The sequence below is a fragment of the Onychomys torridus genome, chromosome 16 (assembly GCF_903995425.1).
Source record: "Onychomys torridus chromosome 16, mOncTor1.1, whole genome shotgun sequence".
In the NCBI taxonomy this organism is placed as follows: Eukaryota; Metazoa; Chordata; class Mammalia; order Rodentia; family Cricetidae; genus Onychomys; species Onychomys torridus.
The window spans coordinates 41,178,487-41,205,989 of NC_050458.1; the positions used below are offsets into that span (position 1 = coordinate 41,178,487).

At 49.6% G+C, this 27,503-nt stretch overlaps 1 protein-coding gene and 1 non-coding gene across 2 annotated transcripts; both read left to right on the forward strand.

The window, feature by feature from the left end:
* Iqank1 (IQ motif and ankyrin repeat containing 1) lies at positions 1 to 27,395 on the forward strand. Its single transcript, XM_036207584.1, has 13 exons — positions 1 to 13; positions 1,180 to 1,266; positions 20,832 to 20,965; positions 21,185 to 21,349; positions 21,416 to 21,607; positions 21,676 to 21,801; positions 25,744 to 25,883; positions 25,980 to 26,034; positions 26,150 to 26,242; positions 26,483 to 26,591; positions 26,693 to 26,786; positions 26,861 to 26,995; positions 27,067 to 27,395. Exons 1-13 carry the CDS (start codon positions 1 to 3, stop codon positions 27,368 to 27,370), a joined length of 1,647 nt encoding a protein of 548 aa, XP_036063477.1. The 3' UTR covers positions 27,371 to 27,395.
* On the forward strand, positions 23,028 to 23,189 carry LOC118597535. Its single transcript, XR_004946840.1, has one exon. It is a non-coding gene; the product is annotated as a U1 spliceosomal RNA (small nuclear RNA).
* Positions 27,396 to 27,503: the final 108 nt, after the last annotated feature.

The window sequence follows — 27,503 nt, forward strand, 5'->3', positions numbered from 1 at the left end:
ATGCTGACACAGGGTGCGGGACTTTACAGACCACAGACTTCACTGGCCAGACTGGGAAGGAGACTAAGAAACTGGGGGTGGCTCTCAGTAGCTAGACTGCTGCTTGAGGACGTGCCTGGTCCTGCCTGGGGCGTCACCAAGGCCCCCCACCCTTCACCCCACCCTCAGTCGCGGGAAACTCAAACTGTCCACAGAGCCAAGAGCTGCATCTCAAATGCACCAGCCCTGAATGCCCAGACCCTCACTGGCCATAGACCATCCCAACCCAACTGACCACTGCAGCCCCAAGCCTGCCCAGATGAACCCTGCTGGGGAGCTTGCCAGAGATGAAAGGCCACCATAGCCCCAGTATGAACCACTTGGGCCACACTGTGGGCTGGTGAAGACACTGAGCCTTCAAAAGCCTAGATAAAGAAGAATCTAGCTTGTCTCCTAGGATGGGGTGTGGGGCCTGACTACTACCGTGATTGAGAATCCAGCTCCCCCTTTGAATTAAAACAAGGCCCAAGGGACCCTTCCAAAGCCCACCTGTTAGTCCCAGGGGTGGAGCTGGGGGTCCAGGACCATTTCTCATCTGAACCTTCCTTCCCAGGCCTCCTGTTTCGAGGCGTCGCTCCAGGTGACATCCTCCCCAGTGGTTCCCCAGCCCCAGCCCGCTGACTCACACCCACGCCCAGGGCCTCATCCCAGCCAGCTCTGCTTCACTGGCCAGACTGGTTTGCCTGGCCCAGCCCTGCCCGGCACACACCCCCATCCATCCTGCCCCTGCCCAGGCACCTCAGGATCGAAAGGAAGAAGAGCGTCTGTCTGGAGCAGAGCTGGACAGAGGCTTTGCTTGGGTGGGACAGAGGAGTGGCAGAGAATGGCAGAGGCATTGTTTGGGTGGAAGACAGCAGTCAGGACAATAAGGCGCACACTTTTTAGGGGCTCCCCATGCCCAAGCCTGGGGTTTCAGTTCCAGGTACAGGGGCAGGTGTGTCTGTTGGCTCTTCATATTAGCAGGCTAAGATGTATTTGCTGTTGGAAGACGCTGCTCATTAAAGTTGTAGCATGTGCTGGCCTCATGAGGCCTGCCCTAATAGCCTAGGAACAAGCCTAGCTGGTGTCCCATAAATGCCACCTGAAGTTGATGGGGTGAGGGACAACTCATATCCTAACATTTCTACCACCTTCCCTCAGGGAAGCCGAAAGAGAATCGCCAGGTGCAGAAGAAGACAGGCCAGCCAGCCAAAGAGTCCTATTCTGAGAGCCCCGAGGTCCCTGCAGGTGAGATCCTGGGTGTCCTACTTCTGCTAAGGGGTGGGCCTGCAGTAAGGGACTGCCTTGGGCCCAGACATACATGCTATACACAAGTGTGTGTATGTATGCACATGTGTGCATGCATGAATGTGCAAGGGCATGTGTGCATTCGTATACCTGTGTGTGTGTGTGCATATAATCTATGCAGTGGGCCAGAAGCATGCAAAGAAACCCCCTTCCTAAGCCTTTTTAGCCCCTGGCTTTCCGGTCTGCCTCCCAAAGTTAGCATGAGTCTCCTGCCCTGAGCATGTCGCCCTCTGGCGGCAGTAAATTGATCCAGTCATGGGTCACGCTTGGGGAGTCCCACCATAGAGTCTGGAGTCCTGTGCCTGCTTCCTGGGCTCCAGCACCTATGGACAGGACTGGATCTGTCCAGCCTGCTCACCTCCTGGCTCTGGCCCTGCTCTGCTCGGTGTTCCCAAGGTTCCCAACCTAACAATTAGTTTAAGATCTCACCTCCAGCACCTCGACCCCCATTTCAGATACCACCTAACTCCTCTCTGGGTATCTTGGATCCAGCATAGCCAGCCAAGTTCCTCAAAGCTCACCCCAGAGTCCCTCCATCCACAGTGCTCCCATTGGCTGATGCCTGGACCCATTCCAGGCGACCTCGGTCTTGGATACTTTCCCTGCCCGGTTCCCAGGTCTCACTGAGATGATGCCTGCTTTCATCTGGTTTTTGCCTCGGCTTGCCCTTCGCCTCTCCCTCCCAAAGTTCTCAGAGCAGCCACAGGCTGTGCAACGCTGGGAGATATTGCAGCTGCGTTGCTTGTGAACAACCCTGTCACTTGTGACCCTCCTCCCATCCCATCCTCGGGTGCTGGGATAAGGAGACTGAGCCTTGTCCTGAGGACAGGATACGTGTGAGGTCTGGAGGTTGTTCTAGTGTAGTTTTTCATATGCCTGATGCATTGACCTGGGCTCTGTGTAGCTCAGGGTCAGAGTCCTGAGACTCAAGCAGAGACAAATGTGTGGGGATGCAGTTCCCAGCACAGACTCAGACTACAGGGGAGGCCATATAGGAGGAAGCAGCGTCCCCCAGAAGGACCAATGACATTTCTCATACTGCAGCAGCCCCTGTGTTGCCCCTAGTTTTTACACAACCTGGAAGACCTTCAGGGGTTGGGCAGGCCAGACTCGGGAGCATCACTGCTGGGGTGCCAGGAATGCATGTGGGCTTTCCGGAAAGTACATTCAGTTTTGCCAGGGAGTCAGTACTCATGCTCCTAAGAGATGCTGATCTGGATTTTCCTGTGGTTTCTTTGCCTGGCTTCAGTATCAGGGGACTTACTCTGGCTTCATAATTTCTTCTTCAGATTTATTTATTGAATGTATTTATATGTATGCCAGCCTACATTTATGTGCACCGTGTGCATGCAGGTGGTTGCTGAGGCTCGAAGGCGTTGGGTCTCCTGGAGCTGAAGTTACAGTGGTTTTAAGGCCCCCGATGTGGGTGCGAAGAACAGAGCTCTGGGGCCTCTGGGAGAGCAGTCATAGCTCTTCACCGTGGCCCCTTACCTTTTAAGAATGTATTTTTATTATTTAAAATTATGCACATGTAGGGGTAGTATGAACATGTAAGTGTGGTACCCACAGAGGCCAGAGACATTGGACCCCTGAGACTGGAGTTATAGGTAGCTATGAACTCCTCCACATGGGTGCTAGGGACCAAACCCAGGTCCTCTGGAAGACTAGTAGGTGCTCTTAACTACTGAACTACCTCTCCAGACCTCTCTTTACTACCCATGAGTCTATCTTGACTTACACTCATTCCCTTATAGTAATTTTCATTTTTGCAGAACCAGTAGCATGATCCCCCTTTGGTTTTTTTTCCTATTAAAAAAAGGTTTTAGTTTTTATTTTCAGTTATGTGTATGAATCATGAAAGTGATTCTCTAAAGAGGCCAGAAGAGAGTGATGGGTCCTCTGGAGCTGAGGTACAGGCAGTTGTGAGAGGCCTGATGTGGGTGCTGGGAACCGAACCCAGGTCTCCTGCAAGCAGCCTCAGCCTTCTCTCCAGCCACCCCCACTTTCATTTTTAATCTTGCTATTTATATCCTTTCTCCTTTTCTTTGTCTATATAGTTAGAGGTTTATTTATTTATTTATTTATTTTAGACAGGATCTCACTACGTAGCACTGGCTAACCTGGAACTCAGGCTGGCCTTGAACTCTCTAATCTGCTTGCTTCTGCTTCCCAAGCACTAGGGTTAAAGGTGTGCACCACCACACTCAGCATGCTGATAGTTTCAAAACGCTAACTTTTGGTCTCATTGAATTTTGTTGTTTCCATTTGCTTTCTGTCTAATCTTTCTTTTCCTCCCTCCCCTGTCTTGGAGTTTGGTTTAGTTTTCTTTTGCTTGCTCTTTAAGTTGTAAAGGTGGGCTGCTGGTTTGAGGCCTGTCTTGTTCAGTAACGTAATATTAAATGTCTAATTCCCTTCGGCGCTGCTTTCACTGACCTGGTAGATTGTGGTGCGCTGTGTTTCCACCTACTGCTAAGCATTTTCCAATCTCCCTTGGGATTTTGTCTCTCATCCCTTGTTTAAGAAGCTCGCTGGGCAGTGGTGGTGCTCACCTTTAATCCCAGCACCCAGGAGGCAGAGGCAGGCGGATCTCTTGAGTGCAAGGCCAGGCTGGCCTACCAAACCGAGCAAACAAACAAAAGGCGTATCTTAACTCCCACATTCTGTGCATTTCCATTTTTATTCTGTTCTGTCATCAGCCTCTAGGGCATCCCACGGTGGTCAGGGCAGGTGCCCTGGTCTCACGTCTGCCTCTGAGGACAAGTGGAGCCCAGTGGCAGAGCACGTGTTCCACAAAGGAGTCACGAAGACTCATTCTGTGGCCTGCCCCATGTTCCAAGATGATGTCCCCTGTGCACTTGGGCATTGTGAGCATGTGGGTGTTGGGCAGTGCTGCACTGGGGCCCATGGCTCTCTTATGTTAAGAACTCTATTTCTCCTCCTACTTCTTCAGTCTGGTGTTCTGCTTGGCTTAGGGACACAGCAGCTCCCAGCTGTCCTTGTAGGGATGTTTCTGCCTTGACTCTGAGACCTTTTTCTGAACATTGGTGGGTCTTCATTACACGCATACATACTTAGAACTGGCATGTGTTAAATCTTTTGATTATATAATGTTCTGTTTTTTTCCTCTTTTTAGCCTTTTTATATTTCTATTAGCATATAATTATAGACAATTATATAGTGACTACACGCTGACATTTTCATATTGATATATAGTGTATTTTGATCATATCCACCCTCCTTACTCTCTCTTGTCCCCGTCTCAACTCCATTAACCCCCATCTTCTTTCCAACCACTCCCCTTCTACTTTCATATCTTGTGTGTGCATGAGTGTGTGTGCATGAGTGTGTGTGCATGAGTGTGTGTGCGTGGGTGTGAGTGTGCATGATTGTGCATGAGTGTTTGCACATGGGTACATGTGCATGAGTGTGTGCATGAGTGTGTGTGCGTGTGTGTGTGCGTGAGTGTGTGCATGAGTGTGTGTGCGTGAGTGTGTGTGCGTGAGTGTGTGTGCATGAGTGTGTGTGCATGATTGTGCATGAGTGTTTGCACATGGGTGTGTGTGTGCATGAGTGTGTTTGCATGAGTGTGTGTGCATGAATATGTGTGTGCATGAATGTGTGTGTGTGAGAGAGAAGTGTTTGCATGAGTGTGTGTGTGTGTGTGTGTGAGAGAGAGAGAGACAGAGAGAGACAGAGACAGAGAGACCATTTCACTAGGGCTGCTTACAGGAATGTGAGTGAGGGACTATTTACAGGAGCATGGGCACCTTACCAGTGGCTATACCAATAAATAAAATGTCTCTCCTTTCCCCAGCAGTCATGAACTGACCATAGGTCTCAGAGTGGGGCACTGAGTCCCCTCTCCATACTGCATGGCAGGATGTTGATGGACCCAGTCTTGAGCAGGTCTTATGTAGATAATCACTGCTGTGAGTTAAGATTATAATATCCTAGCTGGGCGGTGGTGGTGCACACCTTTAACCCCAGCACTTAGGAGACAGAGGCAGGCGGATCTCTGTGAGTTTGAGGCTAACCTGGTCTACAGAGCGAGTTCTAGGACAGTCACGGCTACACAGAGAGACCTTGTCTTGAGAAAAAAAGAAAAGATTCTAATATCCATGTCCCGCCTGGAAGACAACATCATACAACAGCCCCCCTTTTCATTGATGACGCTATTTCTTCCATCTCTTCCGCAATGCTCCCCAAGCCTTGCAGAGGATGATGTAGATGACCTGCTATGGCTGAGCCTTCAATAGTCACTTAGCCTCAGCACTCTGACCAGTTATGAGTCTCTGTGCTCTGCCCACTACAAAACAACAACAAAATCTTTTCTAACTGAAGCTGACAGCAGCACTCATCTATGCATAAACATCATTACCTAGTCACATCACACCCATTTACCAAAACAACAGCAGTGTCTTCCCCACCAGGGTCCATGACCTCACCAGCCGTGCTGTCTGGCTAGCTTCACAGTACCGGATGGGAGCTCCCTCCAGTGAAGCAGGCCTCAAACCCAACCAGAAAGCAGTTGGTTGCTCCACAACAGACCCGCCACTGCTGTACCAATGGACACATTTTGCCTGGACAGTCAGCCGGGACGTGGTGTCCACAGCTGTGTTAGACCGTTGGTGACCACCTCCCCCAGCCGCCGGCACAGCACCCTCCAGCACCAAGAGGGCAAGCTCCAGCTTCATTTCTAGGTGTCCTGTGGTCACAATATATGGTAACTTCAGCAACAGGTTTTTAGTGTTTGTGTTACTTTTTTTTTTTTTTTTTCCGAGACAGGGTTTCTCTGTGTAGCTTGGCGCCTTTCCTGGAACTCACTTGGTAGACCAGGCCGGCCTCGAACTCACAGAGACCCGCCTGGCTCTGCCTCCCGAGTGCTGGGATTAAAGACGTGCGCCACCACCGCCTGGCAGTGTTTGTATTACTTTCTTAATCTATTTGCATGTATACAGGTACATGCATGTCACAGCCCACATGTGGAAGTTAGAGGGCAACTTTTTTTTTTTTAAGATTTTTTTTTTTATTTATTTATTATGTACACAGAAGAGGGCGCCAGATCTCATTACAGATGGTTGTGAGCCACCATGTGGTTGCTGGGAATTGAACTCAGGACCTCTGGAAGAGCAGTCAGTGCTCTTCACCTCTGAGCCATCTCTCCAGCCCTGGAGGACAACTTGTTCGAGTTAATTCTCTCCTTCTATCATCTGGGCTCCAGGGATCAAACTCAGATTATCAGGCAAATTTCTTTACCACTGGCCACATAAGTTTTTTGGGGGAGTGGGGTGTGGTGGGGTGGGGAGACAGGGTCTCTCTACATAGCTCTGACTGTTCTGGAGCTCTGTAGACCAGACTGGCTTTGAACTTAGAGATTGGCCTAGCCTCTGCCTTCTGAGTGCAGGGATTAAAGGCATGCACCACCATTGTCTGGCTACATTGTCTTTGTATATATATATATTGGTTTTTCCAGACAGGATTTCTCTGTGTAGCTCTGGCTGTCCAGGAACTCACTCTGTAGATCAGGCTGGCCTTGAACTCACAGAGATTTGCCTGCCTTTGCCTCCCGAGTGCTGGGATTAAAGGCGTGAGCCACTACCACCTGGCTATATCTTTTAAATTTAAAGTTTGTTTCATCTGCTAATAAAATAGGCCCTCATGTTTTTTATATTAAATATTTCTGTTTATTCTGTGTGTGTGTGTGTGTGTGTGTGTGTGTGTGTGTGTGTGTGTGTAGGCAAGCACATGTTTTCCACAGTGTGTGTGTGGAGGTCAGAGAACAGCTTGTGGGAGTTGGTTCTCTCGTTACACTATTTGGGTACTTTTGGATTCCGGGGCTTGAACTCAGGTCCTCATACTTGGTGGTAAGCTTGCACTCTTGCCCACTGAAACATCTCACTGTCCGCCCCACCGCCACTTTCTTTTGGTTACTGGTTGTTGAAAAACCTTTTCATAGGGAATGGAGGAAGCCCAGAGCAAGCGAAGTTTGGATGGATGTGTGCTGTTGACATGGGCACAGCCATGACAAGGACCACAGACTCAGACCCATGGGAAACTGACAAAGCCTATCCCCATGTGGGTCAGGCAGGGGACTGGCAAAGCCGTCTTCCTATGGCCTACGAGTGAGTGTGTGTGTACAAAGGCACAGTTGGTCAGTGTATGTAAAGCTAGCATCCACAGCTTCGCCCTCCTGGTCTTCACAGCCTGGGACTAGCTAACCCCTCCTGTGCTGTGCACAATCAACACAGTAAACAGGCCGCGGTGCAGGGTGCGGCAGCAGTCGGTGGAGCTCCATCAGAGGCAGCTGCTCATCTGACCCCAGCCTTTCTGCGAGTGTGTCTGCCCTTTCTTCATTCCCTCATTGGCCCCAGCTAGGGTGGTGCCAAGGAGAAGCTGCCCCAGGACGTGGCACCTTTTTCTATCAGTTTATTCTCAGCTATGTGTGTATTTGGATCTAAAGCGAGTCTTTTGCTGATATGTATTTAGACCATGTGCTTTTTATCTATTGAGATAATCTCTCTTTTAAAATTTTTCCTCAGAAAGGGTTGTACTATGTAGCTCATATTGGCCTTGAACTCATGACCTTCTTGCCTTGGTCAGCCGAGTTTAGGAGATACAGGCATATGCCATCATGCTTGGTTCAACCCCCCTTTATTTTTTATGTGTTTGCATGTTTTGCCTGCATGTATACCTGTGCACCAGATGTGCAGTACCCATAAAGTCCAGAAAATCTGAGTTTCGCCAGGCGTCGGTGGTGCATGCATTTAATCCCAGCACTCGGGAGGCAGAGCCAGGCGGATCTCTGTGAGTCCAGGCCAGCCTGGGCTACAGAGCAAGATCCAGGACAGGCACCAAAGCTACAGATGGTTATGAGTTGCCATTGCTGTCTGGTAGTCTGGGTGCTAGGGATTGAACGTGAGTTCTCTGGAAGAGTAACCAGTGCTGCTCCTGAGTTCATTCTTTTGATTGGAGAATTTGGAAAGTTTGATAACCCCTCGCCACCACAGTGCTATATATTCCCTCCCACTGATCTATACTCCAGCCTTCTATTTACATTTAAAGTACACTTGACCCTTTAACAACACGAGTTTAAGTTACATGAGTCCACTTAAACACACATTTTCCAAGATTTTCTGCAATTTGTTGGATGTGGTGGCACACGCCTGTAATACCAGCACTTGGAAGGCTGAGGCAGGAGGATCAATAGTTTGAGGCTAGGCTACGTAATGAGACTCTGTCACAAACAAACATACAAAAAATGAATGAATGAATGAATGATAAACAAACAAACAAACAAATAAATAGGGCAATTTGAAAAAAATAGAAGAGCTGATATATAAACTTTTACTTTTCTGTTATCTCTGTTATCATGATAAAATACCACATGGGCCAGGTGGTGGCGGTGGCGCACGCCTGTAATCCCAGTACTCGTGAGGCAGAAGCAGGCGGATCTTTGTGAGTTCGAGGCTAGCCTGGTCTACAGAGCGAGATCCAGGAAAGGCACAAATCTACACAGAGAAACCCTGTCTCGAAAAACCAAACCAAACCAAATCAACCAAACAAACAAACAAACCAAAAAACCACACAACTGAGGGAACCTATAGAAGGAAGAGTTTCGTTTGGATTTTGTTCCAGAGAGATAGAGTCCATCATGGCAGGGAAGCATGGCAGCAAGGAACAGGAAGCTGAGGGCTTACCACATCTCCCACCACAGGTGTGAAGCAGAGAGAGCGAACTGGAAGCAGGTGAGGCTGTACCACCTAAACCTCGCAAACAGCACCACCAACTGGGAGCCAAGTGTTCAGAAACATCAGTCTGTGTGGGAGAAACTTCTCATTCAAACGTATACTTGACTCCCATTGGCCCATGACCATATCATAATGCAAAATGTATTTAGCCTGACTTCAAAAGTCCCCGTAGTCATTCAAAATCTCATAGTTTACAAGTCCAAAATCAGAGCCGGGCACAAGCCTTTAATCCCAGCACTTGGGAGGCAGAGGCAGGCAGATCCCTGAGAGTTCGAAGCCAGCCTGGTCTACAGAGTGAGCTCCAGAACAGCCAGAACTCCACAGAGAGGCAACAGCATCAAAAAAAGTCCAAAGTCTCTTCTGAGACTCAAGGCAATCTCTTAATTGTAACTCCTGTAAAATATAAAAGCAAATTACATATTTCCAACATACAGGGGCATAGACTGTCCGTTACCATTCTAAAGGGATGATAGTGTGTAAAGTGAGGACGTGACTGCTCCAAGGTGTGGTTGGGGGGAAGGTTTTTAGTGTAGAGGCATCGGGAGTGTGCAGAGCAGGGAGAGAAAGTGTACACTCAACCCGGCTGTGAGAAGGGGGAGAGACCAGGAGAGTGAGAGAGGAAGGAGAAGAGACAACCAAGGAAGACGGGCAAGAGAGAGGGGGCCGAGAACACGAAGCTGCAATGGCAGGTCATAGAGGAACGAGGAGCTGGGGGAAGGGAAGCCTAGGAGCTGGAGCAGTTCTGTGGGAGGTGGGGCGGAGTGAGAGGAACCATGATGCCAGCATGGTCTCTGAGATGCTGAGGGAGCCGGAGGCCAGCATGTGCTTTGGTATCTAATAGGCACCACAGTTAGCCGTTTTTGGACTCGACATTCCAGCCTTTTTGTTGATGGTAAAGGGCGAAGTAATCTCTCTTTTAACTGTTTCTAGGCTGAAATTAGAGAGTGAAGGTGGTGGTGGGGGGTTGGGGAGCAGGAAGGCTGGAATGCTGGTGAAGGCCTGGAGTGAGGAGATGACCTGGGACTGGCACGTTGCACACAGTTTGGGAACAGTCTGCAGTTGATTGGGAATCTGCCGGGACGGAGCTAGACCAAGAACAGAGGGTAATTAAGGAGCTTAGGGGGGAAATCCTACCCTGGGTGTACACTTGAAACTTCCAGACCTGTGGTCTTGGGAGTTGGGAGTGTGGAAGGAGACAGACAGAGACAGAGACAGAGACAGACAGAGACAGAGAGAGACTTCCATCCTCAGGGTGAGGCAGTAGGCATCTGTTAACTGACTGGAGTTATCTGGAGTCTCTTTGACCTGTGACACGTGGATCCAAGTTGTGACTTCTGGAAGCTCACATGAATTTTTTAAGTTTACAAAAGCTTTAGATAGATGTATTAACATTCACACTGTACTCTATACTGAAATCCCCATTGCAGTAAAAGCAGTTTACATTGTCTTCAAACAGCTGGAGTAGACGCACGCCTTTGAGCCATAGTAAAGCTTGGGGACCCAAAAGGATGGTTCTGGTTAAAATCATGAACACTTGCTGGGCAGTGGTGGCACACACCTTTAATCCCAGTACTCAGTTGGCAGAGACGGGCGGATCTCTGTGAGTTCAAGGCCAGCCTGGACCACAGAGTGAGTGCCAGGAAAGGTGAACTCAGAGAGAAAGGTGCACTACACAGAGAAACCCTGTCTTGAAAAAAAAAGTGGCGGGGTGTGTATGTGGGGGGGGGGGGGGCGGAGCTGGAGAGATGGCTCAGCAGTTAAGAGCACTGACTGCTTTTCCAAAGGACCGACGTTCAATTCCCAGCACCCACATGGCAGCTCATAACTGTCTGTAACTCCAAGATCTGACCCTCTCACACAGACACACATGTAGGCAAAACACCAAAGCACATAAAAATAAAAAATAAATAAATTATCATGAACACTGTCCCTTCTGTCCAGAGGGCTGGGTGTATAGATTAGACAGAAATGTTTTCAGCATGATGAGAAGCACTTTTGTTTTGTTTCTTGAGATGGGTTCTCTTTGCAGTCCTGGCTATAGACCCTCACTTTGTAGACCAGGTTGACCTTGAACTCAGAGATCCACTTGCCTCTGCCTTCTGGGATTGTGATATGTGCCATTGTGCCTGGCTCTTACTTTTTTTAAAAAAGAGAATAATTTTATTTTTTTATATTCTTTGTTTGTTTTTGCTGTGTCTTTTTCTATTATTTATTTATTTATTTATTTATCCTATTATCAGCTTGATACTGTACCAATTCTTATCCTAATAGTGAAATGTTTCACTGAGGCTTGCCCAGTGTTTGAGTCAAACCAAAACTTATTATAAGCTACAGTCATCCTAGGGTCCCCCCTGCTATATAGCCTCCCTGGTTCTGTGGGTTGCAGTTGGATTGTTCTTTGCTTTATATCTAGAATCCACTTATGACTGAGTACATACCATGTTTGTCCTTCTGGGTTTGGGTTACCTCATTCAGGATGGTATTTTCTAGTTCCATCCATTTGCCTGCAAATTTCATGCTGTCATTGTTTTTCTCTGCTGAGTAGTACTCCATTGTGTACATGTACCACATTTTCTTAATCCATTCTTCAGTTGATGGGCATCTAGGTTGTTTCCAGGTTCTGGCTATTACAAATAATGCTGCTGTGAACTTAGTTGAGCATGTATCTTTGTGGTATGATTGAGTATTCCTTGGGTATATGCCCAAGAGTGCATTTAAATTTTTTTAAACGAGCATTGGTGTGTAGGCAGAAGTTTCTGTCCTGTCTGTCAGCTCCTGAATACCCAACACGGAAACTTAATATTACTTATAAATGCTCAGCCTATAGCTCAGTCTTGTTACTAGCTAACATTTACATTTTAAATTAACCCATATTTATTATTTACATTCTGCCACGTGGTGGTACCTTATTTCAACATGGCACTGTCATCTCCTGCTTCCTCTTCGTCTGGCTGGTGACTCCAGATTCCTTCCTTCTAGCATTCTCCTAGTCTGGCTCTCCTGCCCAGTCTCTTCCTGCCCAGCTACTGACCAGTCAGCTTCTTTATTAAATCAATTACAGTGACATATATTCATACAGTGTAAAGAAATATTCCACAGCACTAGTGTTTTGCCTGTACATATGTCTGTGTGAGGGTTCTGGATCCCCTGGAACTGGAGTTTCAGACAGTTGTGAGCTGCCAAATGAATGCTGAAATGTGAACCTAGGTCCTGTGGAAGAGTAGCCAGTGCTCTTAACTGATGAGCCCCCTGAAAAAGCACTTTTAAGGGTATACTTTTTTTTTTTTTTTTTTTTTTTTTTTTTGGTTTTTCAACACAGGGTTTCTCTGTGTAGCTTTGTGCCTTTCCTGGAACTCGCTTTGGAGACGAGGCTGGCCTTGAACTCACAGAGATCCGCCTGGCTCTGCCTCCCGAGTGCTGGGATTACAGGCGTGCGCCACCACCGCCCAGCCAAGGGTATACTTAGAAATCAACCAAAGGGAATTTAAAATTTTGAGCTTGTGGTCAGTACTTTACCAGAGCTAGATTAAAACTTATCAGAACTCTATTGATTAATGTTAAAACTCTGAACTTTTGGGGCTGGAGAGATGGCTCAGCAGTTAAGAGCACTGGCTGCTCTTCCAAAGGTCCTGAGTTCAGTTCCCAGCAACCACATGGTGGCTCACAACCATCTGAAATGAGATCTGGTGTCCTCTTCTGGCCTGCAGGCATGCATGCAGACAGAACACTGTAGACATAATAAATAAATAAATAAATAAATCTTTAAAAAAAAAAGAAAACAACTCTGAACTTTTGAAGTCCTAATGTAACAATAGCAGGGAGAGAAAGTCACAAACCTTAAATCATTTTCTCAAGCCTTCGTAACTTGCATTTACACACCTTGAGTCACTTACTATTATTTAAGGCTTCGAATCCTCAGACCTTCACAACTTGCATTTACACACCTTACATTACTTTCTTAGACCACCACAACTTACATAAACCTCAAACTTTCTCTTTTTCAATCCAGTCTAATCGGAAGACAAAAGTGGTTGATTACTGAGAGCAGGCATTGCAAAGCAAGCCTTGACAGTTCTTTACCCAGTGGTGTGTATTAACACAACCCAGGTGGAATCGTCTGTGCCCCACTGTCTTCTTTGCCGCCAGGTGCTGGTGTTTCTGTTTATCATGGGAAGCTTTTGAGGGGGTGGGGTTTGTTTTATTTATTTATTTATTTATATTTAAGAAATTTTAAAATTCATTTTAGCATACCTTTGTTAAACACTTTAAATACCATATCCAGCAGACCTCTGGGGGGTTTTAAGAACCATCTGTTATCCTTTATATTACTATATATACTATATATTACTATACCTCATTTTAAACAAAGCTTACTTGCTTCAGGCTTAACCTTGAACTCAGAGAGATCCACCTGGCTCTACTTCTCCAGTGCTGGGATTAAAGGCGTGCACCACCACCTCCTGGCCAACCTTAAAAAGATATACAGGAGCTGGGTGGTAGTGGCGCACGCCTGTAATCCCAGCACTCCGAGAGGCAGAGGCAGGAGGATCTCTGTGAGTTTGAGGCTGGCCTGGTCTACAGAGCAAGATCCAGGACAGGCTCCAAAGCTACACAGAGAAAACCTGTCTTGAAAAAACAAACAAAATAAAAGAGTGGAAAGTCAATAAAAAATCAGAGACAAGCGGCTTTGGGGATTACTTGTTTGCACAGTGGCAGAAGTTGTTACAGTCTGCGAGAATTTGGAAGTTGAGTGTGCCATTTTGTAGCTGTTACTCAGAAAATCGGTCCAGGAATTGATAAATGGATTCTGAAGACATTAAAGAGATTACAGCAGAGGAAACCAAGGCAGCACACAGGATGGGAGCCAGCCTTGCCAGCTGGACATCAGACAGACGACCAGTCCTTTGTAACACACAAAGAGCTCAGGAAACTGAACGTCAACAAACAACCTAGTCACAAAATGGGCTAAGGGACTGAACAGAGCATTCTTCTTTGTTTCGAGACAGGGTTTCTCTGTGTAGCTTTGGAGCCTTTCCTGAAAGGAACTCTGTAGCCCAGGCTGGCCTCGAACTCACAGAGACCCACCTGCCTCTACCTCCCGAGTGCTGGGATTAAAGGCATGCGCCACCACCGCCCAGCGGTAAGTAGAGCATTCTTAAAAGAGGAACTATATCTCCAACAGCCAGGGCTATGCAGAGAGACCCTGTCTGGAAAAACCAAACAAAACCAGCCAATGAATACTTTTAAAAGTGTTTAACATTAGGGAATTGAAACCTAAAACTCTTCCATCCCATCTCAATTCAATCAAAATGGCTACCATCAAGAAAACAACTGGGGGTTGGGGATTAGCTCAGTGGTAGAGCGCTCGCCTAGCAAGCGCAGGAGCCTAGGTTTGGTCCTCAGCTTTGTGTGTGGGGGGGGGGATAAAGAAAACATCTGATAGCAGGGCCGTGGTGGCTCACACCTTTAATCCCAGCACTCAGGAGGCAGAGGCAGGCGGATCTCTGTGAGTTCAAGGACAACCTGGGCTACACAGAGAAACCCTGTCTGGAAAAAAAACAAAAAAAAAAACAAAAAAACCAAGAAAACAAATGATAAATGTTAGGGAGGACGCTGAACAAAATGGAACCCTTGTTTGTTGCTGGCAAGAGTCCTAACTAGTGCAGCCACTAAACTGAAACTTAAAATAGAGCTCCCCTGTGTCCAGCCATACCACATTCTGGGGCCACAAGCCTGTGTCCTCTTGTTGGTTGCTTTTACTCTTTTCCGACCACAGGGACACTTGCTTGTTCACTGCTGCTCTATTATTCCCAGCAGCTAGGAAATGGAATCAGCCTATGACCATCAGGCGATGAACGGATAATGCAAATGTGGTACGTTTACACAATAGAATCTTATTCAACTATAAACAAAAATGGAATCTGTAAGAAAATGGATGTAATTGGGAAATATTACATTAAATGAGCTAACCCAGGTTCAGAAACAAGTATATTCTCTTCTACCTTCTAATTAAAAAAAAAAAATTAGATTCATTTATTTTATGTGTTCATATGCGTTTTTCCCAGCATATATGTCTGTGCAACAACACATGGTACTTGTGGAGGTCAAAAGGGGGGGCAACGTTGGGGATTTAGCTCAGTGGTAGAGCACATACCTAGGTTCGATCCTCAGCTTAAAAAAAAAAAAAAAAAAAAAAAAAAAAAAGCCGGGCGGTGGTGGCACATGCCTGTAATCCCAGCACTCAGGAGGTAGAGGCAGGCACTTTTCTGTGAGTTCGAGGCCCGCCTGGGCTACCAAGCGAGTTCCAGGAAAGTCGCAAAGCTACACAGAGAAACCCTGTCTCGAAAAACAAAACAAAACAAAACAAAAAAGACAAAAGGGGGGCATCAGATCCCCAGAACTGGAGTTCCAGATGGTTGTGAGCCACCACGTGGGTGCTCAGAACCAAATCTGGATCCTCCAGAAAAGCAGCCAGTGCTCTTAACTGCCAAAGTCTCTACCTTCTCATTTTCCTATGTACACATTTGTGTGGAAGTAGTGTATTCAAGGCAAGAAACTAGACAGGGGCCCAGGAGAGGGGAAAAGACGCTTTAGGTTATGGGAAGGAGAGTAATGAAGCACATGTGATTTGAAAATGGAATGGGGGTACTTGGGGTAAACTACCCTTAAACAGGGAGGGACAGCAAGAGGGAGGGGGGGGGGCGATGAACCCAAACTGAGGTTGTACAAAATAGCCACAAGGAAACCAATACTTGGTAATCTAATTTAAAACCAACACTTCCTTTTTTCAAGAGTTTGAATGGAGGTCCCCAGTGGTTAGATAAAGCTGTTTCCAGGAGCTATAGACAACCAAATGAAAATTTCAGTGCCAGGAGTGGGCTACCACCCAACGATTTGCAGGTCAGGGGGCCCCTGCGGCTCCCACAACATCACATTCAAATGCCACTGCTGTTGGCTGCCCACTGGGACTAGATGGGAAGAGCCTATTGCTGAAGACACCGAGAAATCAATCGAGCTGGAACTGATCTGGAAGCTCCCTCCCTGCTGGTGTGGCCTTTCCACGCAGGAGGGTGCTGTGCCGGCTGCTGGGGGAGGGTGGTCACCAACGGCCTACCACAGCTGTGAACACCACGTCCCGGCTGACTGTCCAGGAGAAATGTGTCCACTGGTACAGCAGTGGCGGGTCTGTTGTGGAGCAACCAACTGCTTTCTGGTTGGGTTTGAGGCCTGCTTCACTGGAGGGAGCTCCCATCCGGTACTGTGAAGCTAGCCAGACAGCACGGCTGGTGAGGTCATGGACCCTGGTGGGGAAGACACTGCTGTTGTTTTGGTAAATGGGTGTGATGTGACTAGGTAATGATGTTTATGCATAGATGAGTGCTGCTGTCAGCTTCAGTTAGTGTCTTAGTCATAGTTCTGTTACTGTTAAGAGACACCATGACCAAGGCAATTCATATCTATCTATCTATCTATCTATCTATCTATCTATCTATCTATAATTTCATTGAGGGCTGACTTACAGTCTCAGAGGGTTAGTCCACTGTGGGAAGCATAGCAACATGCAGGGCAGACATGGTGCTGGAGAAGTAGTACATCCTGATTTACAGGCCAAGAGAGACACTGGGGGGGGTGTTGGGGATTTAGCTCAGTGGTAAAGCGCTTGCCTAGCAAGCGCAAGGCCCTGGGTTCGATCCTCAGCTCAAAAAAAAAAAAAAAAAAAAAAAGAGAGAGAGAGAGAGAGAGAGAGAGAGACTGGACCCGGCATGGCCTTTTAAAACCTCAAAGCCCACCCTCAGCACCCTCAGTGACACACTTCCTCCAACAGGGCCACACCTGTTCCGAAAAGGCCACACCCCCTAACCCTTCTAATCCTTTCAAACAGTTCCACTTTCTGGTGACTGAGTGTCCAAATATAGAGAGGCTCTTGGCCCATTCTTGTTCAAACCACCACAGCTGGAAAGGTCCTTTTCGTTGCTTTGTAGTGGGCAGCAAGCAGTAACTGCAGAGACTCGTAGGTGGTCAGAGTGTTGAGAAAATGGTGTTGCATGCGCAGGCCGTAAGCCTCTATGTCAGCCTCTGCAAGGCTCAGGGCACATCATAGAAACGAGGGCAGAAAGAGCATCAGAGCCACGAGACGGGTGGAGTGCTGTGGAATGCTGGGTTGTTCTCCTGTGCTGTTTTTGTATGTGTGCATTTTACCTGTGACTCTCGTAAAATCTGATAGTGGCATTACTGTTTTGTGCACGTTTATCCACACGTGTCTTTTTATTTGCTTCATTCTTTCATGAAGCTACCAGTCTAGTTTGTCATGGCTCCCATCTGTCTGAAGCATGCCTTTTGTATCCAGAAGCATACATGTGCTACTGCTGTTTATTTTGCTTTTTAATAAATGTATCCGGGTTGGGGATTTAGCTCAGTGGTGGAGCACTTGCCTAGCAAGCGCAAGGCCCTGGGTTCGATCCTCAGCTCCAAAATAAATAAATAAATAGATTAATCAATCAATCAATCAATTAATTAATGTATCGATTCTTTGAGTGTATTCCCCTCCCCCCACTCAGTTTTGGCCATTTTCTCTGGCTCTGTGGTTTTGGGTGCTTGCTTACTTTTATGTTTACCATTTTTGAGGTTCAGAATGCATTTCAGTGCCGTGACTTGATGTCTTTTGTTAGCTTTCAAAACTCTTCCAACCAAAAAAACCACCTTTAATCCCAGCATTCAGGAGGCAGAGGTGGTCAGATCTCTGTGAGTTTGAGGCCAGCCTGGTCTACAGATCGAGTTCCTGGACAGCCAGGGCTCCACAGACAAACCCTGTCTCAGAAAACTGTCTTCCAACATCAATAGTCTATGTGTTATTCTAGTTATACCTACATTAGCCATTTCCTTTTGTCTGTCCTTTTCCTAATTCTTTCTTTCCTCCTTTCTTTTTTTTAAAGGTTTATTTATTTACTATGTATACAGTGTTCTGCATGTATCCCTGCAGGCCAGATCTCATTACAGATGGTTGTGAGCCACCATGTGGTTGCTGGGAATTGAACTCTGGAAGAACAGCCAGTGCTCTTAGCCTCTGAGACATCTCTCCAGCCCCAATACTTTCTTTATATTCTATTTTAGATTATTAATTCTAACTTCAGCTCTTCGAATTATGCTGTTACACTTAACACTTGACTGAGTTCTTATTTTGTTTTGTTTTGTTTTGTTTTGAGACAGGATCTCATTATGTCCCTCTGTCTGGATTGGAACCCACTATGTAGACCAGGCTGGTCTTGAACTCAGAGATCCACTTGCCTAGGTCTGGTCTCCAAATGCTGGGATTAAAGGCATGCACCACCACCACACTGGGCTCCAGCTGAGTTCTTTTGTGGTTATTTTCCAGAGGGTCTCTTGGTGTAACCTAGGCTGTTCTGGAACTCACAGAAACACACCTATTTGTCTCTCAAGTGATGGGGTTAAAGGCTTGTGCCACCATGCCTGCCCCCTCTGAGCTCTGAATTTTGTTTGTGTACACTCTAAAGTTTATAACTGGGTCCAGCTCTCTTACAAAAATTTTCAGTCTTCCCTTTTAATTCCTCAAACATCTTTATGTTTGTTTGTTTTTTTGTTTTGCTTTTTTGTTTTTGCTTTTATTTTTTGTTTTTGTTTGTTTTTCAAGACTGAATTTCTCTGTTTAGTCCTTGCTGTCCTGGAACTCACTCTGCTCACTCTGTACAACACCAGCTGGCCTCGAACTCAGTGATCTGCCTGCCTCTGCCTCCCGAGTGCTAGGACTAAAAGCATGTGCCACCACTGCCCGGCTGTCATTTTGTTTCCAGCCGTATCTTCTTTCTCCAGGTGCCTATTGTGGAGGCCCTTTGCATTCCCAATGAAACGTTTGGAGGAATCTTAAACGTCTTAGTCACTTGTCTTACTGATGTGACCTATCTCAAAACCAAACAAAAACAACGACAAAAAATCGTGGGGGGTGGTGGTGGTGGTGGTGGTGCCAGAGGTGGTACACACCTTTAATCCCAACACTCAGGAGGCAGAGGCAGGAGGATCTCGGTGAGTTCGAAGCCAGCCTGGTCTACAAAGTGAGTTAGAATATAGCCAGGGCTACACAGAGAAACCCTGTCTCAGAAATAAACAAACAAACAAACAAATAAATAAATAAATAAAATAGGGCCCTAGCTCAATGGTAGGGGGTTTGCTTACCATACCCACCAAAGGCTGAATCAAAAGATTCCTTTCTGGGCATCAGGAGATGGTGCATTCAGCAAATGGCTTGCGGCACAGACATTGAACCTGAGTGCAATTCCCAAAACCCATGTAGTTCCAACCCTGGAGAGGCGGAGATAGGAGGGTCCCTGGGATCGCTGGAAAGTCAGCCATGTGCACCTGCACACACACACACACACAAGATGAATTTCTGGGTTTTCTTTTTTGGGGGGGGCAGTGGTTGAGAGAGGCTCTCACTGTGTCCTAGGTTAGTCTCCAACCCCTTGGATCAAGTGACCTTCCTGTGTGTGCCACGGGGTTGGCTCCATTTCAGGACTTTTTGATTCTCTAAACATGGTCTCTTCCTTCTAAGGTCTGCCTGCGTCCTGGAGGTCCTAGGTAATCAGATGACTTTGGGCCATGCTGTTTTTTTTTCCCTGGTTTCTGCTCTGTGCTGTTCCTCGGCTGGGCCACCCGGGACCTGCAGAGTTGTACTATACTGCACAGTCTTCTTGCTCCTGAATGTCTTTGTGCCTGTCCATCCAAGCCTTGTTTTCTGTTTCTTTCCTTATGCCCACTGACTCATCTTCACCTATCCTGGCGGTCTACCCAGCCTGTCTTGGAGTCCCTGTTAGACAAGATTTTCATCTATCTTTGGTGCAGAAGGTACTTCTGGACACCTCGCTCGTTTGCTCATATCCTAACTCTTCAGCTTTCTGCTAACTGCTGCTGATCTCACTGCTTTCTCCCCACCTCCCACCCCTGCCCACCTAGAAACACACACACACACACACACACACACACACACACACACACACACACACACACGAAGGGACACAGAGAGACCCAGTGAGGTGGAGTAGTCCCCATGACTTTACTCACCAGTGACAGCCAGTGACAGGAGGGACTACATGGTGTCCTCCCCATCCCCTGCTCCTGGAAGCCACTGTGCCAGGCCAGCAGCAGGTAGGCTTCTGCAAAATGGCCTGAATGTGTGGCTATACCCACGTTCTAGACTCACGGCCTCTGCTGAGTGTCCTAGGCTGTGGGCTGAGACCACTTGAGACCTCCCCTTTGGGGACTGTTTATGGCTTAGCTGCAGCCACCAGGCTTCAGGGATGCTTTGGGCCTCCAGCTCTGGTGGGTGAGCCCTGAGGACCAGTGGCAGTTTTGATGTTCTTTCCTGGAGGCTTCCTACAACTTCTCCTAGACGGTATCTTTCCAGCTGCAGATTGCTTGCGATGTTCAGGCCTCAGGGGATGTGGACTTCCTGTTCAAGCCGGGCGCTCTCCTTCCCTGCCTGGTTCTACTGAGGGAGCATTATTCTGACTCAGCTGTTTAGGAATTTTTATCACTGTTGAGACACTGTCTACCACATAGCCCTGGCTGGTTTCAAACTCCTGGACTCCATAGGTCCTCCTGAATGTTGGAAGACAGACATGGTCCCTGCATCCAGCCTTCATGCTTTCTGAGAACCATTCAGGTCCTCTATATGGCCCCAGAACCTGCATGGGTGGTGGCTAGGAAGGAGGACTGGGGACCAAATCTCTGCTCCCCTCACTCCAGCCCCAACCGCCGAGGACAAAGCCGCCATTATCATCCAGTGTGCCTTCCGGCAACATCTGGCACGAAAGGATCTGGCCCACCGTGAGAAGGAGCGCCAGGAGTACCTGGATGAAATGGAGAAGCTGCAGAGAGAGGTGAGCAGGGCCCAGCCACAAGGTGCCAGGACCCGAGGAAGAGGAAGAGGGAAGGTCTGGACGGAGTGTGAAGGGAGGCGTGACCTGGTACGGGGACCTCAAGGTTGTGGGCATGATGTCCGGATTGCACAGTGACCGTGAGTTGCGGACACTGAGGCAGCGTTCTGGGCGTGGTGGTGGTGGTGGGGACGGTGACCACGGGTCATGCATGTCTTGCAGGCCTACCTGGCCATGGTGCGCCGGGAGCAGGAGGAGGCGCGGCGGCAGCGCGAGCAGGAGGAGGCGGCGGAGCGCGCGCGCCGGGAGGAGCTGCAGCGCCGCCGCCGCCTGCTGGAGGCCGCCTTCGAAGGGGACCTGGGCGAGATGCGCGCGGTGCTTAAGGAGGTCCGTGCGGCGGCAGCGGGTGGGCGGGAAGGGGCGGGCGCCAGGGTGACACTGGCCTGCGCCCAGGTGGATCAGCTGCTGACGCGCGAGGGCGTGGGCCAAGACGAGGCGGGCAAGGCTCGGCGGCTGCAGAGGCGCGTGGCCACCGTGGAGTGCGAGGACAGCCACGGGAACACGCCTCTATCCGAGGCGGCGGCGGGCGGGCAGCCCATGGCCATCCAGCTGCTGGCGGAGCTGGGTGCCAACCCCAACAGCAAGGTGGGCGCGGTGCGCGCGGCGGCGGCGTGGCCCGGTCCCCGCACGCGCTCAGGGAGCCCCTTCCGCAGGGCGCCTTCGGCCGCACGCCGCTCTACCGGGCTGCCTTTGGGGGCCACCTGGAAGCCGTGGAGGTGCTTCTGAAGCTCGGAGCAGACCCCCGGGTGTACGCGGACGACGGGAGCACTCCGGAGCAGGTGTGGCCCTGGCATGCACATCCCTATTCCAAAGGTTTCTGGTGTGGTGGTGCACATCTGGGAAAAAAAAATGTCGACGGGATACAGGGAGCCCTAGGTTCTGCATCTGGTTCCATCCCACCAACCATGGAGCTTTAGCCCCACCAGTGCTCTGGCTACCCGAGCGTACGGCTGCTGTGGTAGATTAGGAAACAGTCCTGTGGCCTCAGGCCTCAGAGGTTGGCCAGGTATCACAGGTGCTTAGGCAACTGGGGATGCACCGACTGGTTTGCTCTTCCTCTGTCTTCCCTCTCAGTCAGTGGAACTGCCTCCCAGCTGGAGGGAGTGCTGTGATGCCCATGCTGAGCACTGGGAACATGTGCTGGTGAGGTGCACTCAGCAGTGGGGGCAACTTGGAGAAGCCAGGAAGTGCCTCTACCTTCTGTTTGTTTACACAGACAAACAGACAGACAGATAGACACACACACACACACACACACACACACACACACACACACACACACACGGACCCAATTCATATCCCAGGTTGGCTAGGAACAACCCTGACCCTTCTTCCTTAGACTCTACAGTTCTGGGGTCACAGGTGTTGGGTACCACCCCTGACCTTACCTTTATTTCCTTTAGGTCACCTGAATTTAAAGCTAGTTACCCCATATCTCACCCCTAAAGCTGAGGGTGCTGCCAGAAATGGCAGGATGGGTCTCAGGCCTTTGGGGCAAACACTTGCTTCTGCGCCCCTTGAAGGGACATCAGGTTCTTTGCTCAGCCTGGGACCCCCAACCTCAGGCGCCACTTCCGGCTTTGCTTCCTGTGGACACTTCTCTGGGGTCTAGCCTAAGCTCCTGGGCTAGCAGGTGAAGTCTACAGGTGAACAGTACAGCAGGAGTCTGGGAGTTCAGAGAATGCCCAAGAGCCCGTACCCGGAGGGCACAGAGGGTCAGAGGACTGTTGGGCAGCCACGGGGCTGGTAATTGGGGAGGTATCCTAAATCTTAGCTGTCAAGAAGGACACCCATCTCAACCCGAGGTACCAAGAAAAGAGTTCTGACCCAAGTCTCATACGTGACACAAAATCAACTCAGCAGATCTGAGATTTCAGCATAAACAGTGACCCACTAAGCTTTTAGACACAGGGAGTATCTCTGGGCCCTAGGGCATGCAGAAGCCTTCTTAGATACCACACCAACAAGACAGGAGGAAAAGCTGGGCTTCACCAAGATGAAGAGCATACTAATCTGGCAGAGGAGACACCGTGATCACAGAGGTGTTTTCCCAGGGCCAGATTTATCCACTGCACTCCAGATGTGCTGACCCCTGTGATTTCCCCAAATATGGGGAACTCAATGGCATCATTAGTGGTAGGTAGTGGGGAACTCATTTGCACTCTTCTCTGAAGGAAAAAGAAAGAAAGAAGAAAGGAAAGGGAAGTTTCCCTTCACAAGACCCTGACAAGAAGTAATGGCTAGCTACAGGGAGAAACCGGTCGCTAATCATATCATACATCTGACCAAGGACACTCCCCTGGGGCATAGAAGCAAATTCCATCTCAACAGCAAATAAACGTTGTCCTGCCGTGACAGGCAGGGAGAAGAGTGTCCTGTGTCAGCACACACTGTGACAGCTGAAGTGACGGAAGGGGTGAACCGGTGCTGGCAAGCTGTAGACCAACTGGAGTCTCATGCCTTGCTGCACACACGAACAGACTCTGAAGACTCTGCAGACTCTGAAGATCAAAACCCACCGTGTACCTCAGCGGCTATGTTCTTGGGCACTATGTTCTTGGGACTGAAGCTATGTTCACGAAATAATGTCCACTGAAGCTTGCGTGGTGAGAGCCCCAAACTGGACACAGTCCGGATACAGATATCCTTTCATGGTGAAAGCTGGTACACCCACCACTTGGACCGCCTTTCAGCCAGGAGGATGGAGGCAGTGATTGGCAGCAACTGGCATAAGCCTCCAGGGAACTGTGAGAAAAAGCCCCTTGCACAGCACCAAGTCCACGATTCCATCTCAGAGTGGCGGAATGATAAAAATGGAAGGCAGATTGGTGGTTTTTGCAGAAAGGAGAAGAGAGGTGGCTGTGGTGATGGTGGTGGGGGGCAAGGACAGTGGCATGCTGAGGTGGTGGGTACGGAAGCGTGTATTGAGTGAATTTATCAACTCGTTCTTATGTTCGCTGGACTTGGGCATCAGTTAACTGAAGTAACTTGCTACATGCCGTGTGTTATGTCTTCCTTTCAATTAGCTCAGTCTTTTGTTTGTTTGTTTGTTTTTGGTTTTAGTTTTTCGAGACAGGATTTCTCTGTGTAGCTTCGCACTGTTCCTGGAACTCACTTGGTAGCCCAGGCTGGCCTCGAACTCACAGAGATCCTCCTGGCTCTGCCTCCCGAGTGCTGGGATTAAAGGTCTCTAGCTATCCTGACACTTTATTAACTCATTAAACCACTATCTGCTCATGGGACACCCATCAACTCATCCTGTCACTCTCTTGTGATCTTTTGGTTTCCATTGAGTAGAGAGAGCTCCTCCGCCCACAGAACCCTCCCAAGTCTGTAAGCTGTTCCCACACACCGGAAGGTAACAGCCCAGCTCTGCAGGACTACATATAGCCGTGAAGTTCCTGGGCAAAAATCTTGGCACATAGTTCTCAATAAATATTCTTTTAGATAAGTGCCCATGGATAGTCTACTCCACAGTATACAACTGAAGGGAAATGTGAGACGTGGAGCAGGGTAGGGAGCTATCACTAGCGTGGACAGGCGGATAGTGGTGATTTTAAGAAAGGTGTCGGGGAAGGATCTGTCCAAGGAAGTGTCCAACAGGAGGGATTTAGAGGCGAGGACATGGGTGCTATGATGTTCAAGGATGGAGCTGACCAAGGAAGATACTGGACAAAGGTGTCAGTGGCATACCATCTGTAGGTGGTGGGCCAGTGCCATCTGATGTCGTTCAATGCCAAGGAGCTCAGATCTGTGAAGGGCAATGCTGGCAATGAAAGGCGCAGGCAGCCCTTGGTGGTGCCTTGACTGAGGCTTGCAGCAACTGGGTGTTGATCTGTAGGCTATGAGAAGCAGGCAGTCCCTGGATTTCTAAAACTAAATTTGGGCTCCATGTAAAGCAGCCGAATCTGAAAGATTATGCATTTGTCTCTGTTGGGTTTTGAGCTGAGATGGGGCCAACCGACAGGGCCTGACTTTAAGGCATCAGCATGAGGGGGCTGGACAGACAGACATACTTTGTGGGGGTCGGCCATGTCCCGACCCTTACAGAGGCTCACAGTCCTCTATGTTGACCCTTCTCCATCTCTCCTCCAGTCTCTGTGGATGGTGGCCGAGTCCGCCAGGCCTCATCATCCCTGTTCTTCCTGTGACCTCATGAGCATCATCTCTGCTTTTCACAGCCAGGCAAGGAAGAGGACATTGAGATTGCACGTGTTAAACACCATCACACCCAGGCCTTTGTGGCTCTTCTTGTGTCCTAGAAGGGTAGATCTTCAGGTGGACAGCAGATGATAGCAACTCCGGACAACCGTGTCTGAGCCTGTAGTGTGGGTTAGCCTAGAGGCCTTGGTGGCTTCGAGTGAGTGGTAGATGGAGGCGAGGAGCCTGGTTGGTGGACAGATGGAGAGGGGTATAAAGTGACCCTGGAAGCTCTGCCGCTGGAGCTGGGTTAGCCTAGAGGCCTTGGTGGCTTCGAGTGAGTGGTAGATGGAGGCGAGGAGCCTGGTTGGTGGACAGATGGAGAGGGGTATAAAGTGACCCTGGAAGCTCTGCTGCTGGAGTTTTGGCCAGGGGACCTGTGGTCGGGGCTTTGTGATCTCTCAGCTCCCAGGCATGGCACCCTGGCCTTTCCAAATCCTCTAAAAAGGAAGTGCCTCCTTCCTAGGTTGGCAGAACACTCAGAACAACATGGCTCTAAGTACCAAATGCCTTGTCCTTAGGTGGCCTCACTGGTTACAGTGGCCAACGTGCTGCAGTCATGGGACCTGAGCCTCACAGAAGCTATGCTCCAGAACATGGAGGCTGAGAAGGAGCGCAGGGCTCAGGAGGCCCAGAAGCACAAGGAGGCGGAGGCCAAGCGGTGCGTCAAGAGGGGAGGAAGGGGGGAGGCCAGAGGGGGGGGGGGTGACTGCAACAATGTGGACGACTTTGACCAGCCGGCTTCTCCCCACTGAAGCATCAACCTCAAGGTGCAGCAGCTGGCTAAGGAGCAGCAGAGGTGTCACAAGGAGGTGAGCCGTGACCCAGGCCTCCCTCCAGGAAGAAAACCAGGGGTGAGGGTGGGGGTGCGCTGAGAGTTGAAGGGTCAGGTGGGGGTGAGTTGCTGCAAGCCTTGTCTGCCCACAGCTACAACAGGCCTACTGTGAGCTCAATCGGAGGATCACGGAGCATGATAAGTGTGAGAGGAAGTGCATGGGCAAGACGGAGCTCACACTGCAGGTGCCACTGTGCTTTCTAGATCTCCCCATGCCCTACACCAGTCTGGGGGCTCCCCTTCCAAACCTAAGGCGTCACTTAGTAGCAGTGGCCTCCTTGGGGGCATGGGTGGAGCCAGGAGGTCCTGGCAGGCACTGACCTCTTGTGTCTGGGCAGCCAACCCCACCCCCAGCCCTCCCACAGAGTAGGTGGTGACACTGAGGGGACGGGGAGAACAATGGTCAGCGCGGCCCCCTTCTCTAGGCCATCAAGGACGCAGAAGCCCAAGTGGACAGGCTGCGGCAGGAGGCACAAAAGGCTGAGGAGATACTGGCCATGGCCAGGCTGGAGCTGCGGGAGCAGACCCAGGAGGGTGGGCATGGCTGTGGTGGGGGGCAGTTGGGCGACCTGGAGAGGTGATGCCAGGGAAGGGGTTTAGCACTTCCGATGTTCCTCAAACTAAAACCTCCACAGAGGAGACAGAAGCCCCTGGGCTGCGGTGCAAGGTCACGGAGCTTCACGACGTGCTGATGAAGGACGTAGGTGACCGAATCCGAGCTGATGGACGGTCAGTATCCAGGCTGGGTGTGGGTACAAGTCAGAGGTGCCCACAGACGGCAGTGACCAGGTGGCTGCCTTCAGGTGGCCTCTTGTCATCGACCCTTCTGGCCAGGCAGCCACTTTCCTGAGATATCAGGACACCAACTATGTGGACACCGTGAACCCGGAGCACTTGAGACCTGAGACAATCCGGCTGGCTCTGCTGGGGGCAATCAGGTATGGCAGGCAGGGCCCGGGACAGCCCCACCCTGGGCCTTTACCTGCCTCCTCACCAGACACACCTGCAGGTACGGGAAGCCACTGGTGTTCGACCTGCGTGAGATGGACTTGTTCCCAGTAGTGCAGCAGCAGCTGGAGGCGGTGCAGCCTGGCCTGGCCCAGGCGCTGTTGAGTCGTGGGCTGCTGGCACAGGAGGGTTATCTGTCCCTGCTGCGGCCCGCTGACGGACCCGAGTATGACCCCTCCCAGTTCCAGGAGGCTCGCCTAGACCACTTCCGCCTCTTCTTTGTCACCCGAGTTCAGTGGCCACCAGCTGACCAGCTGCAGACCCTGCTCCCAGTGCGTGTGCAGCTGTCCAGTGGGGGACTCTAGTCGTACCCCAATAAAGCATGTGCCCCAGGCATTTATGTGAGCAGTCCACATCCCCAGCCTGGACCCAAGCAGCAGGACTGGCTTCTGAATCCCGTAGGGGAACAGGTGGAGAAGGGCGTGGGAAGGCATCCTT